The 16,509-nt window shown below is 39.1% G+C and overlaps 1 protein-coding gene across 7 annotated transcripts in view; it reads right to left on the bottom strand.

Annotated features, from left to right (window-relative positions):
- Positions 1-13,163, bottom strand: part of HBS1L (HBS1 like translational GTPase) — a 64,737-nt gene extending 51,574 nt beyond the window's left edge. Inside the window, exons 1-5 of one of the 7 annotated variants that reach the window (XM_049799869.1) lie at positions 12,997-13,109; positions 12,067-12,130; positions 9,518-9,583; positions 7,412-7,549; positions 4,938-5,132 (exon numbers count right to left, since the gene is read on the bottom strand). In XM_049799869.1, coding sequence (XP_049655826.1) covers positions 4,938-5,106 — 169 coding nt within the window. In that variant the 5' untranslated portion in view covers positions 5,107-5,132; positions 7,412-7,549; positions 9,518-9,583; positions 12,067-12,130; positions 12,997-13,109. Of the gene's footprint in view, positions 1-1,242; positions 4,357-4,937; positions 5,133-7,411; positions 7,550-9,517; positions 9,584-10,101; positions 10,249-12,066; positions 12,131-12,996 lie in introns of those variants that run through there. The other 6 variants (XM_049799868.1, XM_049799867.1, XM_049799865.1 and 3 more) reach the window with 6 other exon arrangements.
- Positions 13,164-16,509: the final 3,346 nt, after the last annotated feature.

Genomic DNA, 16,509 nt, shown 5'->3' on the forward strand with positions numbered 1-16,509 from the left:
ATACATTACCTTTTGTTTATAAAAACAAAACTGTCAAATTTTCCAAGCATGGAAATAAATAATCTCTGCTGAAAATTAATTGGAATACAGGTTTATCCACCACTTAGGCACCTTCTGCAGTGCTCAGCCTGCAGGTCTGTACTAATTCAAGGCTCACTTCAGGATTCAGGTTTGCAAACTGAAGAAAACTCCCTCCCTTATTCCTTATACAGTGAACAGCATGTACTGCTTCTTCAAGACCACTAACAACACTGAGACAAACGCAAATGAAAAAGTATTTATATATGAAAATCTAGCTACCTAACAAGATCCAAAGTTGTCTACTAAGGTATCAATCCCACAGTAAGATCCGCGATAAACATGTAATGCTCATGCCCTCTGGCTGTAGTCACTTGTTCGAACTCTAATCTGCATGAAACCTATGGCAAAACTGAGCTCCAGGTACTACACATTGCCATCTACTACTTGTACATGCTTTGCAGTGGAATCCATAGCACATACATTTAGGTGTACGTCCAGTTCAGGCTTCAAAATTTTAAAAAATGCTAAGAAGTTTTATGCAAAGAAGAGCAGCCAGGGGAACAGGAAAACAGACCAAAACCAAAGAGAAGTTCAACAAGAATAAGAGAAAAAATTCAAAGGGAAAACCAAAGCTATTCAATGAAAATTTAAAAAAACCCTGCATGTATTAGAAATCTCTACATACGTTAATTAGGGCCTCAAGAGTATTTGGAACATAAGCAAGCAAAACTACCTAAAAACACACCAGGTATGACAATGCCAAACTTTGCACTAATATTTTACTGTTAAAAGTTAGAATTTCTCCACTAGAAGCATACACACAATTCTGGAAAAAACGAACTTCACTTATAAACTCTCCAAATAGGACATTTTGCCTCAGTGGAAAAAACAGACTTGGCCTTTTATGCAGTGGGAAGTTAATACGTGGACTAACTACAGAGAAACTGACCGCTGAAAAGCATTTCATATTGTCCAAAAAGCAGAATTTGCTATTAAGACTAATTAATAAAACAACCAGTATACAATCAGTACCAGCCAGACTTCTACAGGAAGTCTTCTGAGGAAATAAACCAATTATGCTCCTGCTCATGAACTTATCAGATCATAGTATGTACACTGGATTGTATTATTTACACTTCAATGCTTTAAGGCACTCAAAATAGGTAAGGATACAAATGGCTGGATTAACATGTCAACTAGAACATAAACACTGCAGCACTGTCATTATATAAAATTTTTATTAGCAACGGTAAGAAACATTAATTTCATTCAAAGGTCAGAGGTCACACTGCTCATAGTCCTGAATGACAATAGCATCAACTAGACAAACAAACAAAATATACAGAATATGGAATTTGTACCTGAGAGCACTGGAAGATGTTTTATTTTTTATTTAGAAACAAAATTGTAGTGCAACCTGAAGTCAGGAATAAACCTAGTTTTTGCCTTCTTTTTGATGTAACATGCTCAATAAAAATTAGATTAAAACTAGATGAAAATTGTATCTACTGTTTCATACTAGCTGCCAAATTTAGCATGAATAAGTGTATGCAGTATATGAACAAACATATTTTTCTAATTGCAGCAGTACCTTTATTGCACTTCTTGCTGTTCAGCATCTAAAATACTGACATTGACACTGGAAATATATTAAAAGTAGTAATGTGTGGTAAAAGGAAAATTGAAACATACATGCAGTTACTAATCTGACTAACAGGGACACCACAATCTAGTAATTATCAGATAAAAAAATAAATCCAGAATGTCCTGATTCTGATCTTCCATCTAAAGATTCAAAGTAACAACAATGGGTGCAAACAGTAGAAGAGACTATATTTCCATTACTAAAGGAAGCTTTCTTCAAAACAGACAAGAGGCAGACACAAACAGCACTTACGCTTTGCCCATTTTTTTTTCCATTGAGCAAAGACTCTCATGCTAAAGTTGAAAGAACTGTTATTCCAATACTTTTCTGAAAGACTTGAGAATAAACCATAGAATGCTAGTGAAACTTCTCATGAAATACATGCAACAAGTATATGCTTACAAAATACCTGTTTTAAAATTCTGAATATCATGTTTTGACAGCTGACTGGAGAGGGGGAGCACACAATTTTAATTGCTTGCTCCCCTACAAATTTGGTCCTATCAAAAACTATACATGTCCTACCACAGCTAAAACTGTCAAAACCTGAGGTTAGTGAGGCTTTTAAAAACTAAAGGTATTTCTGTTGTAATAGTAATCAGTATAAAGATAAAAGAGAATAATGACATTGACTGGAAATATCAATTACAAGACTAGCAGTTTAATTACATAGCTTATGAGAAAATCTAACTTTAAGAACATTTAATAAAACAGTTGTAATATGAACTAAGGTTTCCACTCCCCAAACTGTACACCATATAGCACAACTAATTGACTTTACAAAATAATAATTCAGTGTTCTTGCCAATGAACTGTATCTTCAATACCTAGAGATGTTTCAAGAAGTCTAATGGTGTTTATAGAATTTTGTTCATACAATATCTATATAGTAAAGTTCAAGACCTTGCAAAAGTTAAAAATGTTAAATTGTCAGTCAAAATTAGGCAAAAATAAAGATACTCAGTGCAACAGCTTAAAAGTTCACATATAAATTTGCTACCAAACAGTGAGAACTGTAACATGTCCATTAAAAAAATAAAAAAATTCAATTCTGTAATATAAATAGGTCCTATATAATGATTTTTTTTTTAATATACCAAGCTATAAACACGATTTTTTTTCTTTTTTTTTGCACTACTGTCTTGTAAAAGCCCTTTTTTGGTTAGCTTTCACAATATCATCAGGAGAAGCTGATTTGAAGTCAAATGGTGTTATGGTTATTATAGGACCAGTTTCCTTAGGTTTTACGTCTTGTACTTGTCTACTGTATAGGAAAGCTTTATGTATACCAACTGTGCGCCGCTTATAACCTTTTGGAGGATAACGGAGACACAAGGTTAAAGCAAAAGCTGACGGTCTTGCACACAGTGCCCTCATCCATGAAAGGGACAAATCCTGCCTCTTAGGAATAAGCCCTCTTCTGGGTTTTTTATTTGTTTTGGCAGAACCAGAACATTTTCCTTGTTTTTCTTTTAAAAGTTTAGTTTCAGGGCTTAAGATATTTGACTGTCCCACCACATTTTGTTCTGCAGATACATCTGCATTTTTTACAAGGACACTTAAATCAATGTTGGTTCTTTTAGAGGGCCTCAATTCAGTTACATTGAGCATGGGGAAGTCTGTCTGTTCTTGAGTTTTATCTATTTTGATAGTCTCTGCTATTAAATCCGAGAGTGATAAATTCTCAACCTCCTTTAGTGGAGAAACTTTAGAGAGGGCTAGAGAAGACAAAGATCCTGTTAGCTCTGGCATCCCACACAAAGTTTGGGGTTGACTTACTAGTTGTGATAATGGTGAGGTTCCCAATTTCATATCAGTGAGACTTGCTATTGACTGGGTATAAAGATCAGTCAAAGAATAACAGTGGCTAGCACTGCTTTCCTGGTGCTCCTGAAGTAAGTCAGCCAATGATGTACTTCCAGACCTTAACACTGGCAAAGCAGCCATGTCTGAAGAGGGGCTTTCTTGTTTTCTACTTTGCGCAAGTGAAGAAGAATTTTCAAGAAGTTCATTCTTCCTATTTACAGTATGACCGACTTCGTTAGCAAGAGCCAATTTTCCTAAAGCACTTGTTAAACATGGAGGACTGTAAAAATTTGCATTACTATTACAATCAGAAGGACTTGAGAAAACAAGAGGAATGCTGTCTTCAGGACTCAGAGAATCACAAACCACATTCTGCATCAGCAAGGATTTCAAGTCCTGTGTTTCATTGCATTCCAACTTCTTAAAGGAAGAATTTCCAGATGGGTTACTTCCTATGCTAAAGTGAACATCTTCACTGTCAGGAATTGAACTTACTGCATGAGCACTTTCTGGTAGTTGATTCTCTGCCTGTTTATTCACAGGTTCACAAAATGATCCTTTACACAAATCATCACTGAAAGATGCTGACAGAACAAACGAAGGGAATTTCAATCTTTTCCTTTCAGATGAAGGTATATTGGATTTTTCAGCATTAAGAAGCATTTTGTCATTTGTAATTAAAGAGTAACAAGCTGAACCACTTTTGGCGGTCAAGTTTCCAAACCCAGGTTTGTTGGTGTTGTCAGCAACATTGTCTACTGCACAAGAGAAATTGTCTGTATCAATACACATTTCCAGAGAACAAAGTAAGTCTCCTTACCTTACAATAGCCAGTAATTTTCAGATGGAAGTGCAGTCACAATGAAATATCCAATTTTTTTTTAAAGTAGACAGCAGCAACAAAAAAAAAATCAGGAAACATGAAAAGGCATTTAATTACTAAGTGTTATCCGAAGATATGCAGTGTTCTACAATTAAATTACAAGTATATACTGAAATACCTAAGAAACTTTAAGAATCAGCACAGAATGCCAGTAAAGATTATGAACATTTAAGCATAAATCAAAATAAGTTACTGTATAGACGCTCCCAAAAAGAGGGAGGTATTAGGGATGACAGATGTCAGTTCACCAAACAAATAATGGAAGTGCATAAAACTTAGACATTGTCCAACTTTTAAGACATGTATTCATTCAGCTAAGTCAAATATTAGAAACCAGAAATTTACTGTGCAGATGGTTACAGTTTGAATTTAAGCTGACACTAAGGTTTTATGTTGACTTCTAGCTCAAGAAAAGCTACTGTTTCCTTTAAATGTTTTTAGAACACAGAAACAGAAGAGTAAGTTGGTCTTTTTTTAATTTTCTAATAAATGACTAAGGCATCTTCACAGCTTGTAAAGCTAAAATTAAACTGTACATAGAAATGAATCATTTTGAATGTAAACAATTAAATAGAAGTATACCTTTTGTTGTGTTTCCTACAATCACAGCGTTCTCATTCTTGATCTTCACATTTTTCTTACTGCCTTGTGAAAGCACAAGATCCAAAGCCTTCTGTACATCAAATTTACTATCCAGTACTGCTTGCACCATTGTTTGCTCTGGTACAGACTCTGCCAAAACTTCTCTCATTTGATCAAGGCATGAATTAAGACGGGCTAAAAGAGACATATTACTGTTACAAGCTGCACAAAAAAGTGTCTTAAGCAGCCTAACCACTAGCACCACACATCTGATTAACAAAAACAGAAGAAAAATATCACAGTAAGAGATAAAACCTTTAGAAATTAATTTCAATCTCACTTACTGCCATGATAAACTTTGCCTCCAAACCCTGCAGAATATTTGACTAATTTCAAATATTGCTGTAAGGAACATATCACTGACTGCTACTTATTAGTCTATAGAAGTATTTCAATATTGAGATTTTATGTTGTAAAATTAACTGTCTTCACTGCAGAGAAGTAATACAAATAGTCACCTTAAAATTTTCCAAAGTAATTTAGTAAGTCAACGTGGAATCCCATTGAACAACACATTTTCAGTGTTTACAGATGCTATAATTAATACCCAAAGTAAAACAGCATTTTCGGGGGCCTTAGGCCTTAACAACAGGAAACTCTGGATCAACACGCCAGGTTTGAAACTACCTGAAATCTTTAACCTTCCTAAAACTGTAATACATTTTTTGGCTGATAAAAATCAATTTTATTTGGAGCATATTTCTGCAACTAGTATAAGCCTTGACTAAGGTAAGCTTCTTAAGTCTTGACTTGCTGCACAAGAGACTGAAAATTCACCAGGCTGTCACTCACTGGAAGTAGTGCGCTGATTAGACATACAAACACAAGAGAACAGAAGAAAATCTTCCTAAATATCACAGCATCTAACAGTTCAGGTTTTAGAAAACAGTAACTGACCAACAGGAAGACGACTACAGATTCTTTATTTGAACACCTCCTCAAAGACGGTGACATTTAAAGAACCTTGCTAAGGGAATTCAACACCACAGAATTCCAACTTCCTCAAGGTTACTTAAATCAGCACCCTCAACCCATAATCCAAATAGCAAGTCAAAGTTCCCCAGACATTTGCTCTGCAAAACAAGTACTGGTAGAGCCCTGTACATTGTGCTAGCTGGCCATTTTATTATCCAACACTCAACAAGGACAATCTTGACAAACTCTTTGCAGACAGATTGACTGCAATCAGTAATTTTGTATTAAAGGCCAACACTGCACACTATACCAAACATAACAGGTCTTACAGGACCACTGCTGTTTTCTCAGTAGAAATGGTTATTTCTAGGTTTCTTTTCCATTTTTTAGTCCAGAATATTACTTTCCTTCTTGTTTCAATACCAGTTCTTAACTGTCAAAAGCACTCTGAAAAGCTAGGGTACCGTATTGTTTAGATCACCTGTAGCAACATACTGGCTGATTCTTTCAAATTGCCCTCTACAGAATTATTTCTTGCTGTAAAAACATGTATATTACACCCCAATTTATCATATTTACCCATATGTCTATGCATTAGGATAGCTTCTTCCCATTTACTTGACATGAAATCTAGACTGTTGCTATTCTATCTCGTTTCTGAATTTTCTGCAACTTGTTTTAAATACCAAATTTCATTCATGCGTTTTATTGTCTATTCATTCACCCACACACTTTATTCTGAGTTTATCAACATTTTAAAAATAACCCTGATTATTTCCAAATCATTAAAAACTAAGTTAACTATTAATACTTAGGAAAGAGACTTGTGAATCTTTTTCACAAAGCATGTAATTAAGCTACCAGGCAGAAAGTTTTAAAAAAAAAAAAAAAAAGGCAAGTATTTTTTCCCCAACCACTCAGCTCAGATCTCAGCTTGTAATGTGGAATTCACGGCTGCAGGACTGAATGGAAACCAAAGAATTCAAAACAGGGTAAGAAAAGATTGTGGAAGATACAGGTATCTAAAGATAATTGGCTACTGTTTCAAGGAAACACATGACTTCAAAAAACCTCTCAAATACTGCTAATTGCCATAATTCAGAATGCAATACAAGCAAAAGATCATTCTACAAATGCTCTGTTTCTAATACTCTTCCCTAAGCATCCATTTGCAGAGTCAAGTCCTTGAGCTACAAGGATGCTCAGCCTGAGCCAGTACAGCTGTTCTTATGTCTGAATTTCATATCAAATCTCATTATTTCTAATAAGAAACCAGCAACATATTTCAATATATGCAACCAAGTTACAAGTAGTATACAAAAGGTAGTTACGAACTTGAAGAATCACCACTGAAGCTATGCTCATGAAGGGTGTTGTTCTACAAGATTATACAACTGTGAGCAGTGTCAGTCAAGTAACAAACATTAATGTAAGACTGTTTTAGTAAGTCCTTAATTCATAAGAGAGTGTTCTGAGAATTATTTATTTTCTATAATTACCTCTATCAACTTCAGTCAACTGATGATTGGATGTAAAATAATCAGCAGTATCATCTGCACCTTCATAGCCATATTCTTCTTCTAATGGCTCAGCAAATGTTGCTGGTTTGTCTTGTCTGGAGTAGATAAATTGAGCTGCTGCATTAGGTAAAAAACAAAGTATTAAAAAAAAAAAGTCAAACTTTTTTTCCTCCCTTAAAAACAAAACATATCTAAAGGGGGAAGAAAGTTAGGATGCTGACCTGTTGCAGCGGGTTGGGGGGGGGGGGGGGGGGCAGGGCGCAGAATGGGATACTACTGTACAATGACTACTAGCTGAAGACTGTACAGAGCATATAGCACTTCATGTTAGAATATAAATAAGTCATCATCACAGTGAAACCACAGGCTATGCAATATCCTTGTATCCATGTAATGCAATAATTCTGCAAAGTTCAGTATTCAAACAAAAGAATATACTACAGGTTTGAAAAATAGTATTTTCTATACCAAATTACCATCTATGGCCTAATGTCTTCAGAACTTTACTCCACAATTATTTTTTTTTTCACCTCAGTTACAAGTTAAAAAAAATAGCATGAAAATATTTTGCTTTTACAGTATGGCACTGTCAAACTACTGATAACAATTTAATGAAGTTGAACACATTCTTCTCTTCTTGGAATTTCATTAGAAATCCAGCCTATAAGTTAAAATGTATATTCATACAAAACTTTAAATAAATGCCTTATTCCACTCTGATTTAGCCACACATTAAGGCATATATAGATAAAACTTCTTGCTGAACATGAGCCCCAGTCATTACTCTCAGAAATGTACGAAATGTAAACAAATTTCCTTATGTTATGTAATATTCTGCCCAGCTCTGAAATACATACTGAAAGCATATGTATACCCAGAAGTAGTATAGCCTTAGCAACTATTTCCCAAATGCATACCATTTCATATTCAACCACCATAACTGAAGCAATATTAAAAGACTGCTATACAATCTACATCACGTTATTTTATAAATGAAGCTTATGTAAAAAGAATTCTTCAAAAAATTACTGTGCACAAGCAAGAATTAGTTTTGCAATGTAGCAGTTTATACTTGATTAAAAAGTAAACACATTGCACATTTTCATCACAAAATACAAGGCTATCTTAATTCTTAGAACTGGACTGAAGAATTCTAGCAATTAAACTTAGAAATTGAATGCAAGACAAACTGAATTTAAATCAGGGCATGTGACTACATATAATAAAAACACAAACCTAAATTTGCTTATGTAAAATCAACAAGATGACAGAGGAACAGATTTTTAAAGACCTAATTAACTCAAGTACCTGTGGCCAGAGGTCACAAACTACGTCACAGTTGCAGTGGATTTAGATCCAGCCTAGTTACCTGCAGCAGCACAGCTTCACATCAACATCAGCCATAATATTTCCAGGGCCTGCTTGGGTCTAGAGGCACTGCCACCAAATCTGGGGAAACCCTGAACTGATAATCTTGCTAGAGATTTGACTGGAGAACACAACCCTACAGTTGGGTTGAATTCAGCTGGGCTAGGCCTCTCCAATTACATCTTACCTGAGCATATAGCATGACTATTTTTACACCTACTTTGCAACATTACAAATGCCAGAATACTTATTAGCTCCATATGATCTTGCATGAGAACAGAAGCCAGTGAGGACCAGTGCTGCATCCAACAATAAGACTCCCTTCCCCACATTTGCTCAAAGTTGTGTAAAAGACATCAACTATCAGGTGCAGAATCACAACTCTTAAGCCCTGCCAGATCCTACTAACAATTTTAAAAGATACCAAAAGTTTCAAGACTATCAACACATTCCCATAAACCAGATTTTTACATTATCAAGTACATTCTGACCATCCAAGATAATACACTTGTACAGCTGAAGATATGCCCAGTTGTCTAACATGACTTCCAAAAGTACAACAATGCTTATTAACACTACCTAACTGACTTTAACAGGATTACGGCCACTAGGCACTTTTGAAAAGTTTCACTAGCTTTTAAATATTGTTTTATTCTAAAAATAAATATCAAAGTAGGAATCAATGGACAATGCTTATATGCAATCATTTGAACTAACCTGTTGAAGGAGAAATGCAATAATCATCTTCTACTGATTGGCCATACACATCATCATCTTCAAAGTCTATGAAGCAGAAACAGTAAGATTAGGCTGCACAGTTTCTAAATACTTCAATATTATAATTGAAAGGGTAGTTTTTACACAAGGTTTTAAGTAGTTATGCATCTCTAGTATTCCAAAAGTGCAGTTAAGTACTGTTTATTTACCTAGGTAAGAAATTCTAAGTTACAATAATATAATTTTAACATTTAATACTCTATGCATTAGGAAAGCTGAAAATTTTCAAGAGTTGCCATGCTTCACACCCCCTCCTTCAGCATCTCCTTTGAAAGGCTGCCCTCACAGTCCAAACCCAATTTTGTACAGTTGCACAAATTTTTACCCGTGGCACTTCATATTTCTGCTTGACCTCTCAATAGTCTTAACCACAGACAGTTCAATTACTATCTCTACTCCAGCAACTCAGGATCAGCATTGCTACTACACACCTATCTACTTCTTAACTTGCTTCTCTGTTCTATCCTCAGTGCCATCTACCTTTCAACTCAAGTTCAGCAAGCAAAAACACAGTTCACAATTACCTTTGAATAGCAACATTGTTTCAGCCAAGAAGTAAGAACCTTATACAGTTACTTAAACATAACCATATACTGTCTCTATTTAAAAAAAAAAAAAGTATCAGGAATCAGTTATTAGGAAACAAAGAGAAAAAGTAAAGTAGCACACCCCCCCCCCCCCCAAATCCTAGTATTAAGTGAATCGTGAAAAAAAAATATCCAATTTTCACTGCGTAACAACAAAATACATGAAAAAAGTAATGAAATGGGTTTACAGATATTACTGCATACACTTGGCAGTTTCACAAATAACATGTACTGTTTGTTGTTTTAAAAGAGCGAGAGAAAAAAAGTAGCTAACAGCTAAATAAAAATCTGCACTTTGATACCAACTTACAAACACTGTATCCATCTATAAAAGACTCAGAATTTGTGGCATGAAAGGTTCATTTATCTCTCAACATGGACCAAGAAAATCAAAGTAAACTTAATTCTATAATCCACTGTAATTTTCAAAAAAAGTGCCAACCAAAAGCAGTAGCTAAAAGGGCTGGCATAAGCGTATGAAAAGTTTAGTGAAAGACCCAGGAAGCAACTTTGGAAATTAAGTACCACAGGATAAAGGAAACATATTATAGGCTTGTTTCGGTTGTTTGTCTTTAATAAAAGAGTATATTGTTATCTACTTTTTGACCATGTTGAAAAGAATACACTGTCTCCTGCTTCCATGCTAGGACCAATTAATCTATAAAAAGTCTAGAGAAGAGCTGTTCGTTTTTTTCAAGGTAAGAACACTTTTTGTAGTTTGGCCAATACTTGGAGAGTGTCAAGGAGAACTCCAAGATGATTTCTGTGAATGGTTAACATTCACAGTTAACAGTAAGTGAAATCAAGGTAAGTCTTGCCAGTGTGCATTACTTGAATCACTTGTATATCCCATACTGGTTTAACTTCTAGCCTAAGAAAAAGATATCTCAGTGAAAATGGCTCAGCTTGCATTGACCATAAAAATAATTATTTAAAAATGACAGAAATTACAGAGAATAGAGTACGAGCCATAGAAGCATTCCACAGTATCAGCAGCTGTATCACCAACATACTCTCAGCTGCAATATCACATTCCGATTACAATACCTCAAAAAGGAGAGAGTGGAAATAGAGTATGGTCAAATAAAGGACACAGGATCTAAGGCCTCCAGAAGCCTTCCAGGAAAGGCGGCTAAAAAACACTGCGAATATTTACTTTAGAAAGGAAACAAATAATTGTGCCAGACAAACCATTACAGAATCCTAAATGGTATAGAAAGAACATATCGCATTATATTACATAAAAAAAGAAGACACAAAAGTGTACTTCACGTGGGACAGAAATGATTGTATGTGACTACAAGAGTCGTATATGGTGTAAGTATAGAGATCACACATATACACTCTTCTAATTAAACCTGATGTGTAATGCAACAGTAAAGGTTCAAATAGCAATAGCAACTTAAGCCTCGCATGGCTACAGTGAATTACTATGTACCTCAGCAACCTCATTAAAAGAGACTGTAATGAGTGTACAAGCACCAAAATGAATTCTGCAGATTGGGCACCCAACTTCACAGATGACAGAGATTCAGTTGAAATCAACACTTCAACCAATCTGTGATGAAGAAAATCTATAAAGAATGAAAGAATGAAGCAGTAAAATCCCCAATCCAGTCTAAGATTTTGCCTCTACTAGGTAAATTTGCACTAGTAAAACCTGCAAGGTAGGCCACACAGATGTCATGGCTCACACGGATTTGCATGACTTCCCCAACAATTCCAAGACCACAGTGCAAAACCCAGTCTGTGCTACTATAATACGCACACACATTGCACCTGTCCACTCAACAGCAAAAGACCAGAGGCAGGCATAAGTATTTCTTGCAATTTTTGTATATAATCTGACAAAGCGAGGCAATAAAAATAGCTGCTGCCATACCAAAGGGTTTTTTAACATACCAAAGTCAACTGGAAGTCTGCACTGTCCGTTTTTCCACAGCTCAGGCCAATACAGACAAAACCACTGAGAAAAAAGGGTGCAATTTACAGTTTGCCTAAGTGAATGGGAGAGGGCACAAAGAAAGCTGGAGCACTGCAGGTCCGAGCAAAGTTCTTACACGAGAGCCCACTCATTCCATGCAAGCTCAAGTAAAATATGACAGAAAGGTGTCTGAAAAACCGGTCCTTCCTCAGATGCTCAACTCCATCTTTAGGAACTACGTTTCTTCTACCGGGAACAGCTGTTGCCTCTTATCTGTTACTACGGGCGAACATCAGCAAGGACTCGCTACTAGTCGGACTGGGAACGCAGCCTTCTGAGCTTTACGTGACTGGAGAAGGGCGGGTTCGAGTCTCTCGAGGCGGGTTTTCAAGTCACTCCCGCCCGCCTGGAAAGCCGTCAACTTCGGCAGCTTAAGGCAACGCAGGTAAACCCTGCCACGGCTCGGTCTGCGTGCCAGGCCCGCGCTTTCCCCGGGTGGAAGCTCCCGGGAGCCCCCGGCAGCAGGACAAGGCCCTGAAGGACGGCGGCGGCGCGGCCACGTGCGCTCGACCCGCCGCTCGGGCGGGAAACGGCGGGGGGGGAGGGGGGAGCGGGGCGAGGCCTCGCACGGAGCCTGGTCCAACCCCCGCGGAGGGGAGGGCAGGGGAGGGGAAGGGAGGGGGCTGCTTCTCCCCTCCCACCACCCCGACAGCACCCCCGCGCCGTCCCCTCCACCCTCCCGCGGACACCGCCGCGGGGCGGAAAGGCCCGCCGGGGGAAGGGGTGCGGGCCTGGGGAAAGGGGCAAGGGGGGGGGGGGGGGGGGGGGGGGGCGCGAAGGGACCGGCGGTTGGGGCGGCGTCCGGGGCGGCCCCTGCAGCTCCGCCGCCGGCTCCTGCTCGCCACTACCTTCGTCGTAGTTATAGCCTCGGACGTTCCTGTGCCGGGACATGATGGCGATAGCGGCGGCAGCCGCCTCGGTCGCCCGCGGTGGCGCTGGCGCCGCGGACCTAGGGCGCCATGTTAATGTCCGGCGGGCCCGGCGGAATCCCCCTGCGCAGGCGCGCCGGGCACCCTTCCGCCCTCACCGCGCTGTCGCGCATGCGCGGCTTCTCCGGCCTCGCCCGGCCGCTTCCTGGCCGGCCGGCCCAGCGCCCTAAGGCGCTGTCGCTCCGCCCCCGCGCCCGGCCGTTCCACGTCAGCGGCGGGGCCGGCCGACGGGCTGGGGCGGCCGCTTGGCGCCGGGCCTGGGCCTCGCGCCGCGCCCGGCGCCCTCGGAGGCCGCGAGGGAACAGCCGCTGCGCACCGCGCTCTGGGAGGTCTCTGCGCGAAGCCTCCCGTGGCTTCGTGCTCGGCCCGGCCCGGGGTAACGCCAGTAGGCCTCGCCTGGCCCCCTAAACCCCCCCCCCAGGGAAACATCCCCGTCTTCGCAGTGCTGCAGCTGAGAGTGCCGGCATCCAGCCACCCCGCTACGAGCGCTGCCATTGAGCGTGATCCGACAGGCGGGTGCAGTCTTGGGGGCATTGGCGTGCAACCCTCGTTGCCGTATCGTTATTCACACCTGAAACTTAAAACGTGATGAAGTGCTGCAAGCATATGTGCGCATGTGTAAGCAAGAGTATTTAAGATTATTCAAAACGGTTACATTTTTGATGACGACATAGCATTCTGGGTTGGCCTAAGTTCACTGAAGGGTGTGCTCATTTAAACACGCTCTCAAAATACCGTTTCTGTGTTTGTGTACCACCACAGGAGCAGAGTTTGAAAGGCTTTGAAATTAACTACAGGGGTTTTTTTCAGTTCTGGATCTGAAACGGCTCAAATTGACCTGGCTTGTTGGTGACCAGTAGCCATTACAATCCAGTGACTGATGAGTGGCCAGGATTAGATGAGCTGACTGTAGGTAAACGCAAACTGTGATAATTAGCATTGCTATTGGCAGTGTTGAGCAGCAAAATATCAAAGTGTTAGGTTCCATGGAGGTCTTGATTTGACTTCATTGACACATGACTGTAGGCACCATCTAAGACTGCGTTGCAGCCTACGAGTGCTGTTGCAGGGCCAAGGGATCGGGTTGTCAAGAAATGTCCTTACAGCTACTGCACTGATTGGGTCAGAGAGGGAAGGGCAAGCAGAGAAGACCGTAAGCTTTGGTGGCAGAGGGAGATGGGAGAGAGATCCCAGTTCACAGGCCCTACCTACCAGTGCTCCCTGCTGAGCTCCAGCTCTGACAGACTCAGCTGCTTCTACATCCCCCAGCCCAGTTGCTCCCCAGATACCTGCATTCATCTGCATGCTCAGAGGCTGCGAGGTAGACAATCCCATTAATATTTCTCAAGTCAGATGTCTCCATCCTCAAGACCTTTAATACTTTATTTACCATCTTTTTCTCTGGTCTCGACACCACCAGAAATCCAGCCACCTGCGTGCCCCAGGTGTCCTCCGATATCCCACTGCGTAGCCACACATCCCTACAAACACACATACCCTGGTTTTGTAACTGCCACCTAACTATTGTCTCATCCTGGCTCACATGCCAAAACTGTCACTACCTGCAACTCCACATCCTCCCTGGTCACCGCTGGAGGCAGGGTGTGTTAAACATAAGCCAAAGTTTGTGTTCCTATACAAAATGTACGCAAATGAGCAGATTGTTTCCTTATGTTATTTGCATATTTCTAACTAATTTGTACAGAACAGCACATGCAGCTGTGCAAACTTAGGATCTATATAATATCTTTCATACGGTGCTAAGATTAAAATAGAATTGGAAACAAAGATTTCTAATTAATGCTGGTGTCCTGTTGACCTTTAGTGACCCAAATGTTCTCTACAGCAGAGGTTTGACAGAAGTTCTGTTGATCCTTATCTGTCCCGATCTCTTGACATGGGTCAAAGATACAAAAGTGAAGAATTGCTATCATACATTATGATTTAATATTACATGGCCAGGGTGACACACTTATAAATTCAAAACCTGAATCCAGCATGTAATATCTGAGTCTTTAGTGAAGTAACTTAAGACACTGTAGCACTACAACCCTCACAGCATCCTGCCAGTCTGCCTCCAACAACTTTACTTTGGAAATGGCACTCTTTCCAGCCTCCAGAACTACTTAGATCCCATGTTTCAGATGTTAAAAACTCCAGTAAATTTTAATTATGTAATTTTAGCATTTTTTTTTCTTTCCAGTAGTGGCATTGCTCATTTCACACCTGACCACCTGATTGCAAAGATGTTTTTTATCCTTCCTATTCACATTTTTTACATAAATCACCAGCTGCTTATCAAATAATATTTTTTTCACATTTGAAATTTATGTTCACATTTATTATGTTATTGCTCTTGATTTTCAGTGACTGTGGCCTCCACAGATATGACCCACATTTCATTTGCTTGATAGTCAAATGTAACATTGTTTTCAAGATTTCAACATTAGTATTTAAAAGAAGAAAATAAATAATAGTTGTAAAAATGTAAAGATGATCTAAGCCCAGTGTAGGAGATGATACACTATGTAGGCTTTCTGTGGCATTAACAGTGAACTTGGAAGGCTGCTATTTTTCTTCATTTAAAGTATAGGTGGTTATATCACATGAAGACCTGAGGGGGGAAAAAAAAAAAAAAAAAAAAAAGAACAATTTCATACAGAAGCACAATTACTTCATATTACAGCAGTATCTTCAAAGAGCCATAAATACACTGTGATCATTCCTTGCCTTTCCTTAACTGACACCTATGTAAATATTTTAGGGAAAGGTGTTCAAGAAATAATAAGTTTTAGTCCTCAAGCCCTAGTTATACCTCACTTAGTGCTATTTGTAGGTGAATGCAAGGTTCATGAAAGGTATTCATCTGATAGTGAAGCAGTCTATAACTAAACATTATTCCTTCAGCAGCAATTAAAGCACCATCAGAGAACCTCGTCAGTCTGGCTCCAGCAGCTCTGACTGAGGAATGACTAACCAGGTCACTTCTGGTAAACACTACAAGCATTAATTTCCTGCCTGCCTGCTGAGATTATATATTACTTTAAGGCACATGCATTAAGAAGTGAACTAAGACCACCAGTCTCAATCTAGGTGTCAGCATTAATGGTAATCCTGTTTTTTTCAGCAGTCTCCTGGGCACTCCCAGCACTACTAATTTTTTTTGTAACAGTAAGAATCAATTAATAAAATATTTCATAATTTCTTCTAGCTAAGCAGAAAGTCTTTTGAATTATGTTACTTCTTCTCAAAGTGAAGTTACCCAGCCTTTTAGTAGTTTTGAAGTTCTTAGTTAAAAAACGTTGTCTACTTCAACATTGTTTCCTTTTAAACCGAAGTTAAGCAAGACCTAGTCTGGGAAAAAACCAACGTAATTCCAGATGTTATACCACACCATGAGGTGTGGTTGTTAAGTTTTAAAATACAGATATT

This window comes from Accipiter gentilis, chromosome 5 (genome assembly GCF_929443795.1).
Source record: "Accipiter gentilis chromosome 5, bAccGen1.1, whole genome shotgun sequence".
NCBI lineage: Eukaryota > Metazoa > Chordata > Aves > Accipitriformes > Accipitridae > Astur > Astur gentilis.